Source organism: Poecilia reticulata, chromosome 19, assembly GCF_904066995.2.
Source record: "Poecilia reticulata chromosome 19, P_reticulata-male-v2, whole genome shotgun sequence".
Taxonomy (NCBI): Eukaryota; Metazoa; Chordata; class Actinopteri; order Cyprinodontiformes; family Poeciliidae; genus Poecilia; species Poecilia reticulata.
In genome coordinates, this window is record NC_088848.1 from 13,975,706 (window position 1) to 13,998,677 (window position 22,972).

The window sequence follows — 22,972 nt, forward strand, 5'->3', positions numbered from 1 at the left end:
TTTCACCGCGGGAATCCTGAGTGCGTCAGGAACAGCTGGCCCGTAACCCGCCACGGCTGCCACAGGCGGGGGAAATAACGTTCACAAGCGGCTTAAGGAGATACTTTTATGATACACAGGGATTGAGGATTTGGTGGAATATTTTGTGCAAGGTAAAAACACTCAACACTCATGCTGGTGTAGTGCATGAATTCGCTGCTTGTCAGGTTGCAGATTTACGGTCCTTGTCTTGGAAATTGAGTTGAACTTTGAGAAATCTGGTCAGATATTACCAAGTTTCAGTTTCTCTGAAAAAAAAAAAAACAGAGTAGTGAAGGGGTAGGGGCGGGGGTGGGGTAATTTTTTGGTTCTAATTATGGTTGGGCTGCTATTTTTACTCCATTAAGTTACAGTTTTTCACAAAGGATATACTATTTTGCTGTCTGAAAAGTGTTTATTTAAAAGCTAAGCACTAAAAGGGCATTATGTCTTTCACTTTTAATTTTAATAAGCTGAGCAAAACAAAAATCGGACTCTTTTCTGGCAGTGTGAGTGCTTGTTTTCCAACATCTGCAGCGTTTAGTCTAACAGTGCTTTTATGTGCATGTTGTCAGTGAAAAACATAATCATTTTATTGCACAATATTGTAGAAAAAAGGTTGTTATGCTCAGGTTCTTGCTGTCACCCAGCAAGTTAATGACCAGCTTCCCTTAAAACACAATTTGGAAGACTTTGAAATCTTCTATGCACCCCCCCTTTAATGCCTTATCCCACAGAGGCAAAGTGTTATTTTTAGCCTGTGTCTTCATGGCAAATTGGCAATATCCCTTGATGCTGTGGATGCTCATAAGTAACTATTTCTCTGCCGTTAGTCCATGTTACCCATACCAGTGATGTTGGAGCCTGGAGACAACCTGCCTCCAGGCACACAGTTAGAGCAGATCTTTGGACATGGTGGAGAACGTGGCTGGTGTTCATTTTTGATCCTGTCAACAGAGAACCTGAAACTCTTATATAACCGGATGGGCTACTGGAGGCCCAGTGGCAGGGCTGATACAAATTTCACCCCAGATGGAGAACATCTTTAGGGTCTGGATGTGGATTGATTCCTGAGATTTGACTTAAATATATCAGCTTAGTTTTTTTTTCCTGCTTTTCCTAAGCATTTATTCCAGGTAGTGTATGTAAATGTGCACATTTCCGTTGTCTTCTTCTGCCTGAGAGTGTTTGTTCATCTTACATCACATGTGCTTGGACGCAGAACGTGTTGGTTTTGAGTTTCTTTCACCAAGTGAGCCCATGTGACTACTTGGCTGGGACTCTGTATTTAAAAGGTGAAGTAAGGTTAAGCATAACTGCAACTCTCTCCTAATAAATAAACCTATTTCTTTACATGTATAGTTACATGCTCAAATCTGACTACTATTACTTAGACACAAGCAGCTTGCTTTCGGTTTTCTGTGGTTTTTTTTTTTTTTTTTTTTGGAGCTAATAGCTCCCCACGGTCCCTCATGAGATGGACGGGATATTCTCCATATCACTTCCAAATCTCAAATGTCTGTCCAGTCAGTACAAAGGCCAAATGGGTCAGTTTGAGACAGGAGAAATTGTGTAGGAGATTTTGGGATAAGGATTTTACATCTAAAATAAAAGTATTCATAGAGCAAACATTTGGGCTACAAACACAAAGGACCTTGTGTTAGAAAACCAGCAGCGACGCTAAAGCCTGTCAGAGTAGAGACTGTAACTGGTAGCAAGTAGAGAACAGTACTTGATGAAAAGCTTTTAGAGGCTATACAGAAGTCTTGAGACTGGAATGAAGGTTCAACTTACAATAACCCTAAACACACAGCCAGAGTCACAATTGAATGATTTAAGTTAAGGATATTTATATGTTAGAATGGCCCAGTCAAAGTCTGAATCTGCAGTCAGCTGGGAATCTATTGGCAAGACTTTGGAATCAGTGTTCACAGGTACTCTAAGCTTGAGCTATTTTGTATATGAATGTGTGAATGAGCAAATGTGCAAAGATGGCACAGACATACTTAAAAAGACTAAAAGATGTGACTAGACTGAAAGGTAAACCTACAAAATATTGAGTTCCAATAAAAATACAGTGTTTGTGGTAATAATGTGAGAAAAAAAAAGTGGGTATGTTGTTTCCTTAATGCCCAAATCTATCAGTTAACTAACAGCGTTTAGACATCGTTTCTACAAATTCATGCTCGGATCTGTAAATGTCCAAAGATCTGCAACAGAATCACACAAGATGTTCTTTGGATGTTAGCCGTAAGTCAGGTAAGCCCACTTTAAGACCCAGAAACCCTTATCTCACCCCTACGAACCAACACTGGCTTGTGATTAAAGCCAAAAAGCTAGTTGGGCTTGTTTCCGGAGGCGAATATTGGCATTCACATTCCATGGTTGGCTAGTGTGACAGAGAAGTGTCTACATTACCCCGTCTATATCCTCAGCCAGAATGTCACAGGTCATATTGGTCTTTGCTAACGTGCAAAATGATACATATGTATTACTGTCAGGGAAGGCTTCTGAAGTCACGTTTTTTTCCCCCTCCATAGTCCTTGGTTTCTCAGTTTTCCAGCAATTCCTAGTTTGGCTTACAGACATGTAAAGTGGAAAAAAAAAAGTGCACCAGCAGAGCCAGGCGAAGGATGAGTGACCATCAGCATGAACCAGTTCAGAGGTTGCAAGTATTTTCCACAAAAAGAGAAATAATGCGTAAACCAAGCTTGCAGGGAGTAAAGACTGAAGAGAGACAAAAAGTGGTTATGCCAAGTTATGCCAAAGAAAATTAACACAAATATATCTTAAATTGTAAAAAAAAAAGTAGTGCCCCAATGCAATATTTTTAAAACAGAATCATTGCATTTTTACTATTTAGATAGATATGAACATTATCTTGGAAAAACAATTATGTTTTGAACTTTTTCCCTTTTTGCCACGGAGAGTACAATAAAATAATTCCGCTTAACTAAATTTTATAGTGCAAAATATGCCCCCTGCATATAAATATAACTTTTTTTCTCACCTGTAGACTAAAATATTTGACTATATATTTTTTTAAGTTTTGTGATGGATTTTCAGTTAAATGTTGGATCTTTGGTCTGGATTTCTACTGGTCTATGCAAATGCACATTAATGGTTCACTGACACTGCTAAAAAGAGATTCTTAATCCCAGAGTTGTCATGATGTGTTTTTTGTGATGGCACAAGCAGCAGTTTAATACTCTAAATAACACAAGTAGACAAAAGACCTAGCCTGATGAGCAAACAGATTGCAGGTGTGAGGGGAGAACAGGAGGCAAACTGAGGGGAGGAAGAGGAAAAAGTGGCACAGGGGGCAAGGGAGAGTACACTGGGGATTAGGAAATAAATCTAACATTAGACTGCAGAAACATAATTAAACTAGAGTAACTAAGAGTATCTAGAAACAAGAAGTAAACATAGCTAGAAGCACTAAGAAGAACTGATCTGAAGTAAAACAGATCAGTAAGCTAAGACTGGTCTAATAAAAAGAAGCCAAACGGCAGCGTGTTAAAAAGTAACACTTGAAAGATTTTTAGGACTGAATTTGGAAGAAAAATTTAATTTTTTTTAGTATCCTGAAGTTGGTTTTGACTGAAGTAGGATAAATGCACCATTTAACAAAGCAATTAGATTGGATCAGACTTTTTTTGTAACTCAAACAGATTATGCAAAGATAGATTTTGCTTCTAAGATTTTTGAGTGACTCGGACAGATTATGAAGAAAACATTCATTTCCATCCGCTGTACAAGACAAGGCAACGGTCTAATGATAGGACTTTTTTATTTATTTTTTGACACTGGCAGGATTTCAGTTTTGAGATCTTTAAAAATGGACATTTGATGGCTTCAGCAGTTACATCTTGATGTAATGTAATCAGGAAATGCTCCCCATAAGGCCAATGAGAAACACGTCTACTTTCATGATGTGTATTTTAAGGTTGGCTCACTGTTGGGAGCAGTGGGGCCCACCGCTCCCAGAATGGGAGTTTTGAAAAGCAGTGATGTGAAGGGCCCAGGAAAGGAATACAAATATACAGGTAGCAAGGTGGTTTTGGACACACTAATCTCTGTTGTAGCTGATTATTTCAGGGTACAAAAAAAAAGAAAAAAAAAGAGGCGAACTCCAGGTGCCAAAGTCAGGTGTGTGCTGGGTAAGAGAGGCAGCTTTCAGTAGGGGTCGGGTTAAAATCATTTTTCTACTTGAACGATAGCCTCAAGTGTCACAGAGGCACAGAGGCTTGGTGTGTTCAGGGTCCCGTGTAAACTAGAAGGAAGCAGAGAAGAGTCAGTAAGCTAAGCTGGCATGCTGTCCTGTTTATCAGAGGGATGTGAGACGCAGAGCGAGGGAGGAATGAGCAGACTCATCGGGCTTCTGAAACACGATGCTCCGTCCTGATTGCCTGGAGCAGCTGTGCAGCCACCGTATCTCTGTGAGCGTGCGCGGTCTCTGCACAGGATGCATGTGTTCAAGTGGCACGATCCAAAGAAGTGTTTCAGTGCATTCATGTCTGCACTCGGCCGAACACGGGTTTGTCTTGTCATTTTTGACTGATTTTTGTAAAGTGTGTGATTAGTTTGTTCACACACTTTTAGTGATCTGTGCCACGTCTATGATGCGTTTTCCGGGAGACTTGATCTGATTTTACATGTTGAATAGGTTAGTGTCTTTTTTTTTTTCTTCAAAACTGTGATAAGAAAACACAAATTAACCACATGCAACATTTGGAGTACTCTAAAGCAATTAGTGTGACTTTCTCTTAACATTTTTTGACAGGTTATGATTAAATTTTACCCCTAGCCATTGAACTGAACAGTGCGCACAAAGGGGTATTTGTTCTATTTGTTGGTAAATAGAAATGCTATCATAATTGCAACACCCTTCACTATAATTGGGACCTCCAATAAAGACGCATAGATAGGCCTTTGAAGAAATTGTTGCTATGGCAACTTAGCGGCCTTTGTTTTTTATGCCACACTGAAATGCTTTAAATCTTTGAACAAAGTTTAATGTTGAACAAAGACAATTTGTTTACATAATCAATAAATCAACTTAACAACAAAAAAAAAGCTATACAAAGTTACCCATTTTCACTAGCAACACTCAAAACAAAACACATATCTTGATGAGCCCCAAGACTGATAGGAAAATATTTGGTGGACTGATGATGAGACAAAGTTGAAAATTTTGGACGGTGAGCGTCCTGTTACATCTGACAGAGACTTTCAGATAAAGAAAAACAGGCTGACTGTCAAACATGATGGTGGTAGTGTGCAAGAATGTGACTGCTTTGCTGTTTCACAATCTGGATGACTTGCTGTAATTGATGGCTCCATTAGTGCTGCTCTCCATAATATCTTGATGCAGAATGTCTGACCACTTTGGTGAGGGTCAAAACAATTTTCACAACAATATTGTGCAATAATATTCATGCTTAGTTGACTAGTTATATTCCTTATGAAAATCAACACATATCTTCTTTACCTGAGTGGTACATCACAGAGCCAAGGCATAGATTACTAAGAATTTCCAAGACACTGAGTTATGACATTTTGGTGGTAAAAAACAACAACTTTTCTTTGCATATTTTTTCTTTTACATTACTGAATTAATGCTGTTCAACAAAATTTTTTGGAATAATGACAATGATTTTGCTGTTACCACGGAAGATACATTTACTTTCAGGTTTTTCATAACATTAGTTTCAATAAGTGTGGATGGTGATGTGTACATGACATGTAACATTCATACTGATCAAACGTTCCGATTTATAAATGTTTTAAACCAGTTATATTAGCATATTGGATGAATACATCATTATGTTTTCTTTTTTCTTTTTCTTTTTTTTAAAACAGCAATAATATAATGTCACATTATTTTCGGTGAAGGGGGATCACAAAAGCATACAATTTCAATCTGGGTTTAACTGAAGAACATTGGCTAAATGCTTCTTGAGACACATGGGACAGGAATGCACTTTGTTCTTACTTTCTATTTTTCATCCAGCTCAATCTAGGGAGTACCCGGTGTGGTTATCTCCCTTCGCGATGCAAAGATGGCGAGCCTGCTCCCTCCCCCAGGCATCGCGGTCTTCCGCCCGTTCACCCAGGAATCACTGGCGGAAATCAAGAGGCTCGCGGAGGAAAGGAAATCAGCAGAAGCAGACGGCCATGACGGGGGAGAACCAGTGGGGCCACACCCTGATCTGGAAGCTGGAAAGAGCCTACCCCTAATATATGGAGACCCTCCTCCAGAGTTGCTCAACACACCTCTGGAGGACCTGGACTCCTTCTACAAAGCCCAGAATGTCAGTCTGAATCCATCTGAGCAGAACCACACAACAGCTGTCCACATGCAATGCTAGTTCAACTCTGTCACTACATCACAGGACAATAACATGTCACAGCATGTGTTACTCATCCTACATGTCTGCAATGACAACTTCATCTTTCATCCAACATTTAAATTCTCTTTGTATGCATACACTGCCAATTTTGTTATTTTTTTTACAATAGTTTTTGTTTGTCATTGCTAAAGATTTGCTGCAATGTTGCTTAGTCAGGAATTAGTTTTCAGGATACATCTCTTTGTTTTTCAGACATTTGTCGTGATCAGCAAAGGAAACACGATTTACAGGTTCAACGCTGAGCCGGCTTGTTACACTCTCAGCCCCTTTAGTGTGATCAGGAGAGGATCCATCAAAATTCTCATACATTCATATCCTTTTGTCTATTTAGCGTCCACATTTTTATTTTTTTTTATTTTTTTTACTCAATTTGATGAATAAAAGCAAAAGATTTGTAAGCCTCTTAAGCATCTTTCCTTAATCCTGACTTAAATTATTTAGCATGTTCATCATGATTACCATTCTGTCGAACTGTGTGTTCATGACGATGAGCAACCCACCAGCATGGAGTAAAACTGTGGAGTAAGTGGTTTTATTTTACTGTTTGTTTTTTTGTTTTTTTTTTGTCATTTTGGTGCCTTGGTTTTTTGTCATTTATGACAGATTGTCTTTTTCAGATATGTTTTTACAGGAATTTATACCTTTGAAGCTACAGTCAAAGTGTTGTCAAGAGGTTTCTGCATTGGTTCTTTTACATTCCTTCGAGATCCATGGAACTGGCTGGATTTCATGGTGATCAGCATGGCGTAAGTATCTGAAAGTAGTTTTATTCTTGGAGTCTTCTCTAGTGATCTTAAACAGAAGTAATGAAGGCTTTCTGAAGCCTTTTTATTTCCTGTTCTTGTGCCGGACCATAACAGCCTACTGTGTAATGTACGAATACCAAAATAAGAAAAAATTAAGTGAAATGTCATCCATTAAACAATATTTGTTTTTGAGAGGAAAGCATGTGCAATAACAGTTCCTGTTACAAATGCCAGGAACATGCACTCATACATATTCTTGGAATCTTTAACAGGCTGATTGTGCTTGAAAGCCCTTCAATATGGCTGAATTCAAGTCTGCAAAGAAGACGGGCCAAAATTCTTCCACCTTGATGTGCAAAACTCATTGACCATTCCTGCAAATGCATGATGGAAGCTGTAGTTATCAAGGGTGCCATAATCTGTTATTAGGTTTAGAGGAAAGTGCTTTTTTAGGTATTGCAGAGTTGATATGTACATATAAAATCATAATTTGACAACTGTATTTTATATTTACTCAGGTCATCTATGTCTGACAACAAAGTCGGATGAAAAATTTTTACAAAAAAACGAGTTCAGAAGAAACCTTTAACATGAAAACTCCTTTTCCCCATTACTCCATGACTATACACAAGGGCTTGAAAAACTGCCTACTTTTTAACGGAGCGATGGAGAAAATCTGAAGAACACTATCCAAGAACAGACCATATTAGAGATTATAAGCTCTGATGCTTTCAAAAGAAAATCTAATGAAATGATAAATGCCTTAAATTTTTTAAACTGTTTACTTTGTGACTTACTGTCATTTTCAAACCAATCACCCAGACACCAAAATGTCTACTGTATCGATTTCTGTTGTATTTCACGAGTTTCTTATATTAGTGACATAATAACAAAAGCATGACTAGATGTTATGTTATTTTGTCATTTTATTTAGGTGTTTAATTGTTATTCTTTTCATTCTTTCCTAGCTACGTTACTGAGTTTGTTGACCTTGGCAATGTGTCGGCTCTCAGGACATTTCGTGTACTTCGAGCCCTGAAAACAATTACCGTAATTCCTGGTAACTTCCTTCATTCTTAACTTGTATTTAAAAGTTCTTTATGTCACAACAAAGGCTTGTTTTTTCAGTTGCTTTATTCTAGTTGGTTAATGTCCAGTGACTGTCTCATAGGCCTGAAGACCATTGTGGGAGCTTTGATGCAGTCGGTGAAGAAAATGGGGGACGTCATGGTCCTGACCGTCTTTGCCCTCGCAGTCTTTGCCCTCGTCGGCCTCCAGCTTTTCATGGGAAACCTGCGTCAAAAATGCGTGCGATGGCCCATTCTGATGAACGAAGTTTTCAACGCCACCATGGCTGTAAATGAGTCTATGTACTCCAACAGTTCTTTTGATTTTACCGAATACATCGAAAATCCGGGTACGTATCCCTTTTTGCCTCAGTCAATATTCCATGGCAATATTTCTTCACAGGAGAGTTAACATCATTATCTTCTTTGCTTGCAGAAAATCAGTATTTCACAGAAGGCAGCATAGATGCTCTAATTTGTGGCAACAGCTCTGATGCTGGGTATGTTTTACACAACAAAACATTCCTAATGTAATTTAGCTGCTTGCTGTCTGTTTCGAAAATTAAGCATATTTTACAGAATAAACTTAATCTTTGATTAAAGTGATTTAAAGTGCTTCAAGAACGGTGCCAATAGTTGTTAGTTAACTTTTTCCCCCTGTTGATAGAAAGTGCCCAGAAGGATACACATGTATGAAGGCTGGAAGGAACCCGAACTTTGGCTACACCAGTTATGACTCCTTTGGATGGGCCTTCCTTGCTCTGTTCAGACTCATGACACAGGACTTCTGGGAGAATCTTTTCCAGCTGGTTGGAACTTAATTTCTTTTGTGTTTCTTTGTGATTTGTTTGTTTGGGTGATTACATTTATAAGTGAGAAAATTGTCCTAAGTTCTTGCAGCTTCTTTTCTCTTGTAAAGACTCTGCGGGCAGCTGGGAGGACATACATGCTGTTCTTCGTGGTGATCATCTTCCTGGGCTCCTTCTACCTCATCAACCTCATCCTGGCTGTGGTAGCCATGGCTTATTACGAACAGAATCAAGCAACTCAACTGGAGGCCATCGAAAAAGAGGAGGAATTCCAGCGGCTTTTAGAACAACTAAAAAATCAAGAGCAGGTAACTACAGCAAGTCATATTCATCCAAGGCATAAATTATAAACTCTTATAAAGACCTTTCTTCTTAAATTAAATGTAGATCAATACAATTACATTTTTTTTCAGTAAACTGTTTCTAAATTTCTTTTGGACTCTATTTGATCTCATTCAAGATTTCAAACATGGCGTAATTTTTCTTGATTAATGAGACAAACGTCACAATATGATTAATAATAATAATAATAATAATAATAGTTCATTTAAAGTCTCCCAGCTTGTTTTTTTTTACTTGCAAAGTAAGGCAAGGATATATAACGTTAAACTTAGGAAATGGATTAGACAGAACACAGAGAACAAAGGAGCCAAATACAAACACCGAAATAAAGCAAAACACAAAACCGTAGTCCAGAAGCTCATGACAAGAAAAACACTGGCTGGTCTTTGTTTTTATTCTATCTTCACACAAGCATAGTTCTTTTTATTCTCAATAGGACGGATATATTTAAATAGCATATTTTCAGTCAACTTTGCAATGTTTTAATTGGCAGGCACAGTTTCATGGAAGCCGAGTCACCCTGACCAGTAAGAAGTCTGCGAGTCAACACACATTATCTGAGATGGAAGATAATGGACCTGGTCTCAAGCAGGTTGAGGCTGTGAATGACTGCAACGGAAGAGTTGTTCCTCGCTTGATGATTCGGGCGCCCACTATGGAGGAGGTTGGTTGGTCTTGTGTTTTCCCCATAAAAGGAGAAGACATATTGTGGTCTGCGGAAATATCGCTGGTTTCACATCATTCAAAGAATTTCTAAACACATCCCATAGTCTGCCGTAGATTATGAAGTCAAAGAGAAGTCACTGGGCTCGGTGCACAGCACACTTCACCTGGAAGAACCTGGCTTGAAAAAGAGATCTGCTAGTGCTGTGACAGTGCTGTCTGCAGTAGCCATGGAAGGTACAGCGCTAAAATGTCTCCAACAACTGTAAACACACAATTCCTAAATAGAATACTTCATTTCTATCAATAATCTGAGTGAGATTAGTCAGAGACTTTGTTGCAAGTCTGTGGGAGTATTTGAAGTTCCTTCAGTGGAAGACAACATTTGATGTCGTAGACAGGGATTTCTTCTAACCTCGGAGCTGACCCACAAAATAACAGTCCCAGACATTTGCAATCATAACCAAAGCTGACTGAAACAGGTTAAAAATTAAATCTACTAACAAGGACTTAATGACTAGTAAAACAGCCTTAAGAGTCATCCATGACAACTACTGTTTTTACCTGTGCAACATTACATTTAACTTTACATCCTAAGACCATCTAGAGTCACATTAGTAGTGTCCAGATGAAATTAGTGTCACACCAGTAATATCCATCAGTGTCAGAACCACTGCCAACTAACTAACTTAACTTTTCAATCGATTATTAAGTCTGACCAGAATTTTATTTAAAGAGAACATTAGCATTGTCATTGGCTTCCCACGGTGAGGCTAATCACGCTGTATCCAGTGCAAATCCTTGTCAACATTTGGTGTCGTGCCCTTGTGGTGTTAAGCTTGGGCTATTTTAGCCTAGTAAACAAAGTGAAACAGCAGTGACATGAATGTAGCTGTCACACAAAGGATGTTGCAACAGATATACGGAAGATGAGCACCATAACCGTGTTGAAGATTGTCGAAGTGCAATATGTCTTCTTCTCTTGTTTGTGTTTGTCTAGAGTTGGAGGAGGCTCAGAGACCCTGCCCACCTTGCTGGTACAAATTTGCAGACATGTTCTTGAAGTGGGATTGCTCCCCCACCTGGATTGTTTTTAAAAAGTGGGTGCACTTTGTGGTCATGGATCCCTTCGCTGACCTTACTATTACCATATGCATTGTGCTCAACACCCTTTTTATGGCAATGGAGCACTACCCCATGACCCCGGAGTTTGACAACATGCTCTCAGTAGGAAATCTGGTATGTATATTTATCACATTTTAATCTAGCAGGGAAACGTGCCAAGATCTCAGACCTTTTGAGTTTCGTTTATGCTTTCTAGGTTTTCACTGGGATCTTTGCAGCTGAAATGTTTTTCAAGCTTATCGCCATGGATCCCTATTACTATTTCCAAGTTGGATGGAACATTTTCGACAGCATTATTGTAACTCTCAGCCTGGTGGAGTTGGGTCTGGCAAATGTCCAGGGTCTGTCAGTCCTAAGGTCATTCCGTTTGGTAAGAAACAATGATGATCGGAAATTATTGCTGTGTTTTTTTCAAGTCAGGTTGTGTTGAATATCTATGAGTTGACATCTCTGAAAATCACATCTAGCACTAATCAATCATTGTTTATTTGCTGCTGATTGAGTAAAAACCAGACAGGAAAAATTAAGAACTTCGAAGCAAACATTTGGTGGTCTTTAGCAACATGCTATTTCTTGATTAAGAATCTGTTGCAGTCTCGGATGTTGAGAGAAAATATATAAAATTAGCCTAATTTGGACTTTCATAAGCTATTTAAATCCAAGAAGGGAAAACTAGAAGCAAAAATTAGAGTTAAGCAGACGGTTTCAGAACTGTCATGTTGATCTGACTGCTTTTAATGTTGGACCAAATCAGCCCTCAGATGGTGAAAGGCATCTTAATTTTGGTCAACATCTGCTGTTCACTCCTTTGGAACCAGATTAGTTTCAACTCATTTCACAAAAGCTAAGATAACATGTTTTATGCTGAGGAGAGAAGAGGGTATCTGTATAATAGACAAAAGAAAAGTAGTTAGTAAGAGAGAGATAATAATTCTGATTGTCTTGGTTCATCACCTTTAGAAGCTATCACAGAGTTAGCAGCGTTGTTTAACTTCAGTCAGTTTACCATATTTGGCGTGGCATTTTTTTAAATCAATGCTGATAACTTTTCTCTAAATGTTCAAACTGAGATGTCACTGACTGCTGTTTACTGTGGATACAATGTTAACTGTTCATAACTATTCAGCACCCCTCAAATGAAAGTTTCTCTGTTTTTCTTCGTGGCTCGTCTTTATCTCTCTTTTGTGTCTTCTGTGTCTAGCTTCGTGTCTTCAAACTGGCAAAGTCTTGGCCCACACTCAACATGCTCATTAAGATCATCGGTAACTCGGTAGGCGCTCTGGGGAACCTGACCTTGGTGCTGGCCATCATTGTCTTCATTTTTGCCGTAGTGGGCATGCAACTCTTTGGAAAGAACTACAAGGACTGTGTGTGCAAGATCTCCGCAGACTGTGAGCTGCCACGGTGGCACATGAACGACTTCTTCCACTCCTTCCTCATCGTTTTTCGCATCCTGTGCGGCGAGTGGATCGAGACGATGTGGGACTGCATGGAGGTGGCTGGGCCCGCGATGTGCTTAATCGTCTTCATGATGGTCATGGTCATTGGAAATCTTGTGGTGAGTTTTTAAAGGTCGGATTTTAAGTTTAAAATATGCAGATTTGCAAGTGGAATAATTGCTTTTTGTGCTGCAGTGATGGCGAGTTTGGACAAAATATCAATCAGCTATTTTAGAAGACTAAGTGTGGGTCACCCTTCAATTTGACTCTTTCATTGGATAAGACAATGTTTAATCAAATTAGTTTATCCATTTCCTAATGTGGTTGTCTAATCGATTGCTGTCAGAATCAAGATTTTGCAAACAGCTTGTCTTTGTGGAGTATAGTTAACCCCTCAGACAGCCAGGACACACACACAGTTTGTATCTAAAAAATCCTTATATGATAAAATATTTTTTAAGTTATAAATGTTAAAGCAATAGAATGAATTGCATATTTTAACATGTTGAAAGCCAACAGCCGCTCAAATTCAAATTTAACTTATGGAAAGAAAAAAAAAAGTTCTTTGTAATTTATTGAGAGGTATTGTGAATGTCGACAGCATAAAAATACTAGCCTTGACCTTTTATATTTGCTTTAAGGAAGAAGGCCTGATGGAGGATCACTGACAGACATCATTTCAGGATCATATTTAATTGCAAGAGCCAAAACGGTTTCCTGTCAGGTTATTCATAGAAATATAAAGGAAATGACTCATCATTAAACCCTAATTGAAATATTGCGTGAACTACGTCACGCTACATGCAGTTTGCTTATATCCTACGATCTCGCAAAGCTGGTGATTTAATACAAAAATGCACGTTGAAATTAAGGCAAATAACGTTGGTAAGTGCAGGTTTCCTATGTGGATCAAATCACGTGAAACCAGCAAACAGTAGTTTTGACTCTGCATATGTGCTAAGAGCTGATTCTTGTAAGCCAGCTATACTGCTTCAGGAAGAAACACAGACAGCTGAGCAAGCAAAGCTCAGGTAGCAAAGACACTTACTGGGTGCACAGTGAAAGTCATTTGATAGGAGAGTTGATAGTAACTGATGCAGAGATAAATTATGCTCCCCCATGAGCAGGAAAAGGAGCCAATTTGATGCCTTTAAAAGAGCCAAATTAGTGGATCAAATTGAAATAATTTCATCATATTTCTGCAGTATTTCTTGCAAACGTCTTACTCATTGGTCGTTCTACTACACCCTGCTAGTACTGGTTTTGACTACCTTTGGGTCTTCAGAACTGCCTTATCTTTATTACATTGATTCAACAACAGCTTGATCCAAGCTGACACAATCTGGTTTGAGGCGATGCAACGTGGTGCATTGTCCTGCTGAAAGTAGCAATCAGAAGATGTGTACAGCTCTTTGGTGTTTAAACAATGCTGAAAGCAGGCCCAAAAACAAGTCCCTCACACCAACGTAACACAACCAACAGCGTTAACTGTTATTTGAATTTCTGTCATCTGGAACCACTCTTCCTGTTCGTCTCTGACATTTGAAATACTCAGACAAACCTTCTGGCACTGTTAAACCACGCAGTGGCCAAATTTACGCCTCCCGTTCCCTCCCCTCTCCCCCCTTGAAGTTGTTGCCTTGAGATTGTCTGATTCTTGTGTTTGTATCTAAAACAGCGTGTAGCGAGTTTGAAAATCAGTTTGTGCTTCACTTGTATGTCCTTCGAATCGTAGCCTGTTCTTTTCTACTCCTTCATTGTTGGTTCTGCCTTTGTGTAGCTCTGTTTATCCGGCAGCTGTCTTTACTGATTCACAGCTCTTGTTCCAGAATGAGAGAGATCAACTAGTCGATGTAACCATGATAACCCGCCAAGCCTGGCAAACGGGAAGTGAGAAATTGATCACCAGACTTAAGAATCTAAAGATAGCTGCATCTGCAATAGCAGGCTGTCAACATAATGTTTATTAATGTGACATGTTTCCTATTTGCTTCAGACACTTCAAAGGGACTTGCATAGCAGCAGGGACTTGTATGAAAACTAATTAATTAGCTCCAAATCATATTCATTTTCATGCTTTTCACATCTGAAATATTTAAAGTACAATTTATAGTATTAAGCCCGTCAATCTTTTTACGCAGGTATTGAACCTCTTCTTGGCGCTGCTGCTCAGCTCATTCAGCGGAGACAACCTATCGGCAGGGGATGACGATGGCGAGATGAACAATCTGCAGATTGCTATTGGGAGGATCACACGAGGCATCGATTGGTTAAAGGCCTTTCTCATGCAGCGAATCCAGCAAATACTTGGTAAAAAGCCCAAGGAGCCAGATAAGGACACGGCGGACGATGGAAAGCCTAAAGCCGGGGAAATCGAAATGAACCATTTGGACGCCTGTCTGACTCTTAAAGTAGCAGATGGGATTTCAGATGGCCCTGTGCAAAGCCAACCCTCTGGATTCACGGTGGATGGAGAGCTCAATCTGAAAGTCCCAATCGCTGAGGGAGAATCAGATTGTGATAGTCTGAGTGATGATGACGATGAAGATGATGGTGAGGAGGATGTTGATGAAGAAGATGACAAACTTCCAGAGAGAGCACTGCGGAGAGATGATGAACAAAACACGGTAAAAGAAAAGAAGTGAAGATCTGTCTCACAAGAAATTAGCTAATTACATATCTACCTAATACTTATTAGGTAACTCAATAAGATGGCTAGCAAAAAAATAAATAAACTGCCGGCCTGCCATCAGTCCACCAGCACTGGATATTGTGCTGGTGATGCAATTCCCAAACACATTATAGTCGCACTAACTGATAAATTACCCCTTACACAAGCATAAAAATATGTATATATTTTTAAAAAATATTCCAGGAAAACCTTGAAGATGAAAGTAGTATCCCAGAAAAAGTAAAAGTGAGTAAGTCTTTATGAGAAGCACCTTTCACTGGTGTTTTCAGCAGAAGCCCAGAGCCGATACTAATTTTATGCTTATATTTCTTTTTTTACAACGAATGAGTATGATGACGGGGATTCTTCAGTCTGCAGCACAGCTGATTATCGTCCTCCTGAGCCTGAACCCGAAAAGAAGGAAGAAGAGGAACCGGAACCTGAAGAACCAGAGGCCTGCTTCACTGATGGTGTGAACAAAAACATATTTAAAATGGACCCTCACTGTTATGCATTGCCTTCAAAAGTGCTAAAGTGTATTATTTCCAGTGTAGATTTTATGCAATCTCTTTTTTCGCAGACTGTGTGACCAAATGGCCATGTTTGACGGTGGATACCACCAGTGGCAAAGGCAAAAAATGGTGGAATCTTAGAAAAACTTGCTTCACCATAGTAGAACACGACTGGTTTGAAACCTTCATCATTTTCATGATCCTCCTTAGCAGTGGGGCTCTGGTGAGGCCAGTCATTACTCCAACTAATTCAGAATCGTTTCTTAAACATTTGACTTTTTTCCCCTCCTTTTTTTGCAGGCCTTTGAAGATATATACATAGAAAGGCGACGGACCATCAAAATAATTCTTGAGTTTGCAGACAAGGTTTTCACCTACATTTTTGTCATTGAGATGCTTCTGAAATGGGTTGCGTATGGCTTTAAGACCTACTTTACCAGCGCATGGTGTTGGTTGGACTTTTTCATTGTGGATGTAAGTGTAGCTGTGAAGTTCCAAAAGATCGCCTGCACAATATGCAACAGAACATGTCTTACATTAGCTGAAGTCCATGCTAACCCCTGAATAGGAAATGTTGTTATTTTCTGGCAGATTTCCTTGATTAGCTTAGTTGCAAATTGGATGGGCTACTCCGATCTTGGTCCGATCAAGTCGCTGAGAACCCTCAGAGCACTGAGGCCTCTTCGAGCGCTATCGAGATTTGAAGGCATGAGGGTACGTACATTTCCTTTGGAGTCTGAACAGTACTATTTCAGCTATTTGCATGTCTAAAAAAATAACTTTATATTGACCGCACTGATTGGCTGCCCCTTTTCGCTTGTTGATTCCATACTCACAACATGGCTGTCTGCTATTGTAGAAGTAAGTCATTTTAAGTCAGTTTGAAACAATTTAAAATATTTTTTTTTCTTTCTTGATCTTATCAACAAAACATGTTTTTTTTTCTTAACCATATATATTTTTAGATAATTGAAATAGGGTTTCTTTCTTTTGGGCAGGTGGTGGTGAATGCTCTTGTTGGAGCGATTCCCTCCATCTTCAATGTCCTGCTGGTGTGCCTGATTTTCTGGCTTATCTTCAGCATCATGGGCGTCAATTTGTTTGCGGGGAAGTTCTACCGTTGCATCAACACCACCACAGAGGAGCTATTCCCTATGACTGAGGTCAACAATCGAACCGAGTGCTTGGCCCTTGAAGAAGCCACACAGGAGGCTCGCTGGATTAACGTCAAAATCAACTATGACAATGTTGGGACAGGCTACCTCTCTCTGCTTCAAGTGGTGAGGATTCCTTGTATGCTGAGATACTTAGTTGATATTTTCTTTTCATTTGGAGTCCAATATTTTGAGAATATTCTTAATGATTACAGGCAACTTTTAAAGGTTGGATGGACATAATGTATGCTGCTGTGGACTCAAGAGAGGTATTCATTTTCAGTTTTTTTTTGTTTACATGGGAAGTGCACCTCAGATTTGATGTTTTTCAGTTGCTTCCACTGTAAGCTTTTGAAAATGGAATCTTCAAATATGATAAAAAAAAGTATCCATAAGTAGCGGGATAAAATGTTTAACCTCGAACATTTTGCCCCTTAATTTTGGTTTTCGGAAGATCTTCATTTGATAGTATTCTATAGACTTTAGTGGAAATAGTATCTCATAGAATACTAGATTTTTTTGCAGTCATATGTAAATTAAATTATTTTTCATAAATATATCAATTTTAATCACTCTGTCCTTGTTTAAATTAATTGGATAACTGGCTGATTCAAATAATTCACCCTTTAGTTGTATTTTCAATAAATATGAGCGTACTGAGATGGTCATTACAATGGGACTAAATGTCACCAAAAATGTGTTTCAGGCAAATATTTTCTGTTTTTTTCAATTTAGGTTGAGGAGCAACCATCCTATGAAATCAATATCTACATGTACATATATTTTGTGATCTTCATCATCTTTGGTTCCTTCTTCACCCTAAACCTCTTCATCGGTGTCGTTATTGACAATTTCAACCAACAAAAGACAAAGATAAGTACTTTCAAGAAAACAGCTTTTTAAAAACCCTAACGTAATTTATTTTATGGTTTTCTTGAGATTAAAAGCAATTTGGCTCTTTAAGCAATCAAATAATTCTTGTCTTGTCTTATGTGTGCACTTTGGAGACCAAGACATTTTTATGACTGATGAACAGAAAAAATACTATGAGGCCATGAAGAAACTCGGTTCCAAGAAGCCACAAAAGCCAATTCCACGACCAACGGTGAGTTACTAATCTTGCAATTTATAAAAATCATGGAGTCCACCTCTTTTTAATGGTCGGCAGGAAACAACTGTTGAAATAAATTCTAATACATTGATCACAAAAGGGTTTTTGTTAGGATTTGAGTTTTCTGTGTTTGTTTTGGGGTTTTTTTGTTTATTGTGATCCTGTTCCCCTCTGTCTGCTCCCTAATTGTTTCCCAGGTGTGTCTCATTCCCTGATCACACTCTCAGTGTATTTAAGTCCACCTGTTGTCTTTGTCTGTTGTCAGATCCTTGTTGTATGTAGCTTGTCGGTTGTCGTCAGTAGTTATCAGTCGAACTGTATAGTCCTGAAGCTACTTTGCTCCATGTTCAGTTTTTGTGTCAGTTGCTACCAGTATTTAGCTGTGTGCTTTTTGTCTCTGCCATGCTGCCTGATCTGGACTGTTTTGAGCCACTTTCATCATTAAATTCATCATCATCTTCATCACTACCTGGGTCTCTGCGTTCATTCTCACCACCGCAAACAATCACGACAGTTTTTTCCTGAAGGGCGATGTAAGACCCCAATAAGGCCAGTTGGTGTCACTGTGTTATATTAGGAAATAACAGCAGCTCCCAGGACAACGCAGTTTTAAAATTGCTCTCATTTCGTGAGTAAAAAGTGATCTCAAAAAAACACTGTTTGAGATTATTAAAAGCTTAGTTTGAAGATTGCGTGAACTGATATCGAGATGTTTATAGAAGTTCTTTATGAATTTTTGTCCTAAAATGCTTGATTTATGACAGAGGAGCTTAGTATACAAAGAACGACATTTTCATTACATGGTTTGGAAAAGTTCACTGACTTTCTCTGTGTCTCTGACAGAACCCGGTCCAGGGCATTGTGTTCGATTTCATCAGCCAGCAGTTTTTTGACATCTTCATTATGGTTCTAATCTGCCTCAATATGGTGACCATGATGGTGGAAACAGATGACCAAAGCCCAGCAAAAGAGGATTTTCTCTTTAAATTAAACGTGGCCTTCATTGTTGTCTTCACCGGAGAGTGTGTATTGAAGCTCTTCGCGTTGCGGCAGTACTTCTTCACCAACGGATGGAACGTTTTTGATTTCATTGTGGTCATCTTGTCAATAGCTGGTGGGTACAATGTCTTACCATTGTTTTACTTAAAAAAAACCCCCAAAAAACATGTACTAATATATTGCATATTGTTTTTTCTGATTTCAGGTACAATGCTCTCAGACATAATTGAGAAGTATTTTGTATCCCCGACTCTCTTCAGAGTGATCCGTCTAGCCAGAATTGGCAGGATTCTGCGCCTTATTAAAGGAGCGAAGGGCATTCGGACACTTCTCTTTGCCCTGATGATGTCCCTTCCTGCCCTGTTCAACATTGGTCTCCTGCTTTTCCTGATCATGTTCATCTTTTCCATATTTGCCATGTCAAATTTTGCTTATGTCAAGAAAGAAGCCGGAATTGATGACATTTTTAACTTCGAGACCTTTGGTGGTAGCATTATCTGCTTGTTTCAGATTACAACATCTGCTGGTTGGGATGGGCTTCTACTTCCAATGCTGAACAGGGACCCTCCAGACTGTGACCCTGAATTTGAGAACCCAGGCACAGATGTGAAGGGTAACTGCGGAAACCCGGGGATGGGTATGATGTTCTTCTGCAGCTACATCATCATTTCGTTCTTAGTGGTGGTCAACATGTACATTGCCATCATCCTGGAGAACTTCAATGTGGCTCAAGAAGAGAGCGGTGACCCACTTTGCGAGGATGACTTTGAGATGTTCAACGAAACCTGGGAGAAGTTTGACTTGGACGGAACAATGTTTATCGAGTACAGTCGACTTTCAGATTTTTGCGACACTTTGCAGGAGCCTCTCAGGGTCGCCAAACCCAATCGGCTTCGTCTGATCGGAATGGATCTGCCCCTGGTAATTGGGGATAGGATCCACTGCTTGGATGTTTTGATGGCTGTTACACAGATGGTACTGGGAGACACAGTGGAGATGGCAGCAATGCGGGATAGCATCGAGGCTAAGTTCATTCTTAGCAACCCCACAAAAGACTCCTTTGCACCAATTACCACAACGGTACGCCACAAGGAAGAGCAACAAGCTGCTGTGGTCCTTCAACGAGCTTATCGTAATCATCTTCTGAAGCGCTGCGTACGCCACGCTGCTTTCATGCACAGATTGAAGAGGATTGGTAGAAATTACAACGATGATGATCCACCTGAAAGAGAGGGGCTCCTTGCACGAAGACTGGGAGTTCTCTATGGAACTAATATAGACCTTGCTGATGAAATGGAGTTTGAGGCTTTAGAAACTCTGACAAGCCAAGAACCTTTTAATACAGACTGCGAAAGGGCCCAATGTCTTCAGGAGCCTCCTATGCAGAATATGTTTGTGGTTCCTGCTGAAATAACCAGTGAGGAGTTATTGCATTCTGCCCCCAACCATCATCCCTTAACCTTACAAGCAAATCTAAAAGAGCCGCTTGTATGACAAACTGATGAAGTAGGTGTTTCCCCTCTATTTTATATCTATGAACAAAGCAACAGTATTGACACAAATGTTCACAAATTTCCAACTTTATAAATACTTATTACAGTTTAGACCTTCCTGCTACCTACTACTTAAATGCTGGTTCCTGTTTATTGGAAACCTGACTTATTCAGGTTAGAAACACAACTGAAGTTTCTTGTGACAATAATCAGTGAAGGAAAAAAAATAGTCATTCAAAATTATGTTCCAAACTTCTAAAAGAAATCAACAATTTTATTAAATATATCATTACCTTTAGACTTCAAATATTTTTAGACTTATCTCCGTAGAGTGATGCCAGTCTGGACCATAAATCTCACGTTTAAATTATACTAGATCATTTTAAATTTTACAAAGCTGTTGTCTAAATGACCAAGATTGTGCTCCATGGTCAGACACCAAGTTTAAGGTATTGAGGTTATTTTTGTTAAAGATTGTTAAAACCATGCTTTTATAGAAAGTTTAAAACTGCAGTCATAAATGGATGAAATGATTAAATCATTATTAAGGCTGCTTTGCATTTTTTATGCCCCTACTTATCTATCTTCTTTGCAATACTTGTATACCCAGAAATAGTTGGGTCCCCCAAATCTTAATGTCTCTTCCCACCACTTTCAACTTTTAGAAACCTCAGACTTTCTAAGTTTATATTCTGCAACTATTAAGGTTCATACTCTTGCCTTAAAACAGCACAAGACAACTTCAGTGTGAGAATTGCAAATGTCCAATAGTTGACAGATTCATATTTTTCCTGTTCAGAATGAAGGTGACAATTACATTGTTTCAAATTGGAATTTTCAATTTTACAAGCGTCTGATCATCCGAATCTACCAGAAAAATCTCATATTATTTTGTATATTTGTAAATTAGTATGCAAGAAAAAAAAAGTATGCACTATTTAAATTCTTTACATGTTGAACTTATTACAGTCATCTTAAACTAAAAAGAAAAATGTTTTCATGAATTCTTCAGACATGTGCATCTGTCTTATAAAATGCTGTATTGCTATTGTTTGATCTGTACTTATCTAAAAGGCAGTTGAACTTATGGCAGGATAAAGGTTTAGACACTGTAATTTTGACGCTAACTATGTTTACACAGTGTTTAAACTGCTATTCATTTAAACCTATTCAGTGTGAGCAATACTTTTATGAGGATACTTTAGTATCTGTTGTACATTTGTAAATACTCTCAGCTGCAGACTTTGCCTATAAAACTTGATCTTTTTTAGAGTTATGAAACCTTTTATGCAAAACATGCAGTCGATGGTTGGCTTAGTCAAATTCTGACTCTAAAGTTAAAAGAATGCATCGGCTAAAACTTACAGCCACAGAGAAATATATGTAAATATTAGAAACACTAAAATTGAGATCTGAGCAAAAGTCTTTAGCTTCCCTTTATTTTATTATTTTTTTCTTCAAATGAAAAGGACAAACTTTCTTATAATTTTTCAAAAAGTGATCTCAATAAATGGTTTTCCAGACCTTTTGCCTTACTAAGCCCAAATCTTAAATTTTATGTATTTATCTGTGTTTTTAAAGGATCTGTTCTCATGTCTGTCCTAACATTTAAGTGAAAAGGTCACTTGTGTAAGTCTTAACTGAGTTTCAAATGTCTTACTGTTACGGCAAACATTTGCCTCTGTGTAGAAATGTTAGGCACTGTGAGTAAAGTACTGCTGTAAATAATTTTTATTCAAAACATAAAATACAAAAAAATATTCCATTGTAACAAAAAAAAACATTATAAGGTGTTTTTAAATGTAGATATATTACAAAATGTCCAAAAGTATTGTAAACTTGGCTATTGCTCTAGTTGTCTGATGTGCTTTAGACGTTCTCTAGTGTTGTGTAAACATGACTAAACTATGCACTTTCAGAGTTTATAACTTTTGTTGTTACAGTACACCACACAAATCCCCGTATGTTCTTATTTTTATTTATTTATTTATTTATTTTTTGTTTAAGTATTTAGCTCGTTTAACTTTTTGGCTTGGTAGACAATCAGAATAAGCAAAAGGGACAGTTTTTCCTTTGAGGGGCCTTCTGTGATACGCCATCTGCAACATTTAAGCTTTGAAATGTGACCCCAAGCTCTGCTCTTTGAAGCTGAGACGCTGCTGCAGCTTGTCTCCCCCGTAGTCTTCCGTGATGATTTGGTCACATTCTGTTTACATTTCTACCAAGAGAGAGAAAAAAAAAATCTCACTGTAAATTTTACAGCAACAGTGCGTTTGCTAATTTCTTTTCTTTCTTCTTCTGTATATTTTTATTTTCTTATTGTAAAAAGTGTCACTACACTGTTAGAATAAAACGTTTCTTTTAGGTTAAACCAGGCTGTGGGCTCGTGCTGTCAGGACTATTTTTAGTT

General features: G+C 38.6%; 1 protein-coding gene across 3 annotated transcripts; it reads left to right on the forward strand.

The window, feature by feature from the left end:
- The first annotated feature begins 18 nt into the window (after nucleotides 1-18).
- Nucleotides 19-22,933, forward strand: scn4aa (sodium channel, voltage-gated, type IV, alpha, a). Of its 3 annotated transcripts, none has more exons than XR_001775990.2 (27): nucleotides 19-152; nucleotides 6,032-6,332; nucleotides 6,624-6,742; nucleotides 6,864-6,953; nucleotides 7,049-7,177; nucleotides 8,146-8,237; nucleotides 8,349-8,594; nucleotides 8,681-8,744; nucleotides 8,912-9,053; nucleotides 9,164-9,361; nucleotides 9,889-10,059; nucleotides 10,166-10,295; nucleotides 11,059-11,297; nucleotides 11,380-11,553; nucleotides 12,385-12,741; nucleotides 14,764-15,249; nucleotides 15,498-15,539; nucleotides 15,643-15,763; nucleotides 15,874-16,028; nucleotides 16,106-16,279; nucleotides 16,397-16,519; nucleotides 16,804-17,085; nucleotides 17,175-17,228; nucleotides 17,695-17,832; nucleotides 17,960-18,064; nucleotides 18,598-18,698; nucleotides 18,914-19,020. XR_001775990.2 is itself a non-coding variant. In XM_008437318.3 (27 exons), the coding sequence occupies exons 2-27, from the start codon at nucleotides 6,081-6,083 to the stop codon at nucleotides 20,561-20,563; spliced, it is 5,643 nt and encodes a 1,880-aa protein (XP_008435540.2). In that variant the 5' UTR covers nucleotides 19-152; nucleotides 6,032-6,080; the 3' UTR covers nucleotides 20,564-22,933. The 3 variants fall into 3 exon arrangements, 2 of the variants coding, with proteins under 2 accessions (XP_008435540.2, XP_008435542.2); XM_008437318.3 differs by lacking the exon at nucleotides 18,598-18,698 and adding an exon at nucleotides 19,275-22,933 and having other exon boundaries at nucleotides 18,914-19,184; XM_008437320.3 differs by lacking the exons at nucleotides 15,498-15,539; nucleotides 18,598-18,698 and adding an exon at nucleotides 19,275-22,933 and having other exon boundaries at nucleotides 18,914-19,184.
- Nucleotides 22,934-22,972: the final 39 nt, after the last annotated feature.

Bases quoted from the DNA above. Each gene is read 5' to 3' on its own strand.
- scn4aa (XM_008437318.3), top strand. From the start codon at position 6,081: ATGGCGAGCCTGCTCCCTCCCCCAGGCATCGCGGTCTTCCGCCCGTTC. The intron at 8,595-8,680 runs GTACGTATCCCT...CTTTGCTTGCAG, and splicing joins CGAATACATCGAAAATCCGG to AAAATCAGTATTTCACAGAA. The intron at 15,250-15,497 runs GTAAAAGAAAAG...AAAATATTCCAG, and splicing joins GAGATGATGAACAAAACACG to GAAAACCTTGAAGATGAAAG.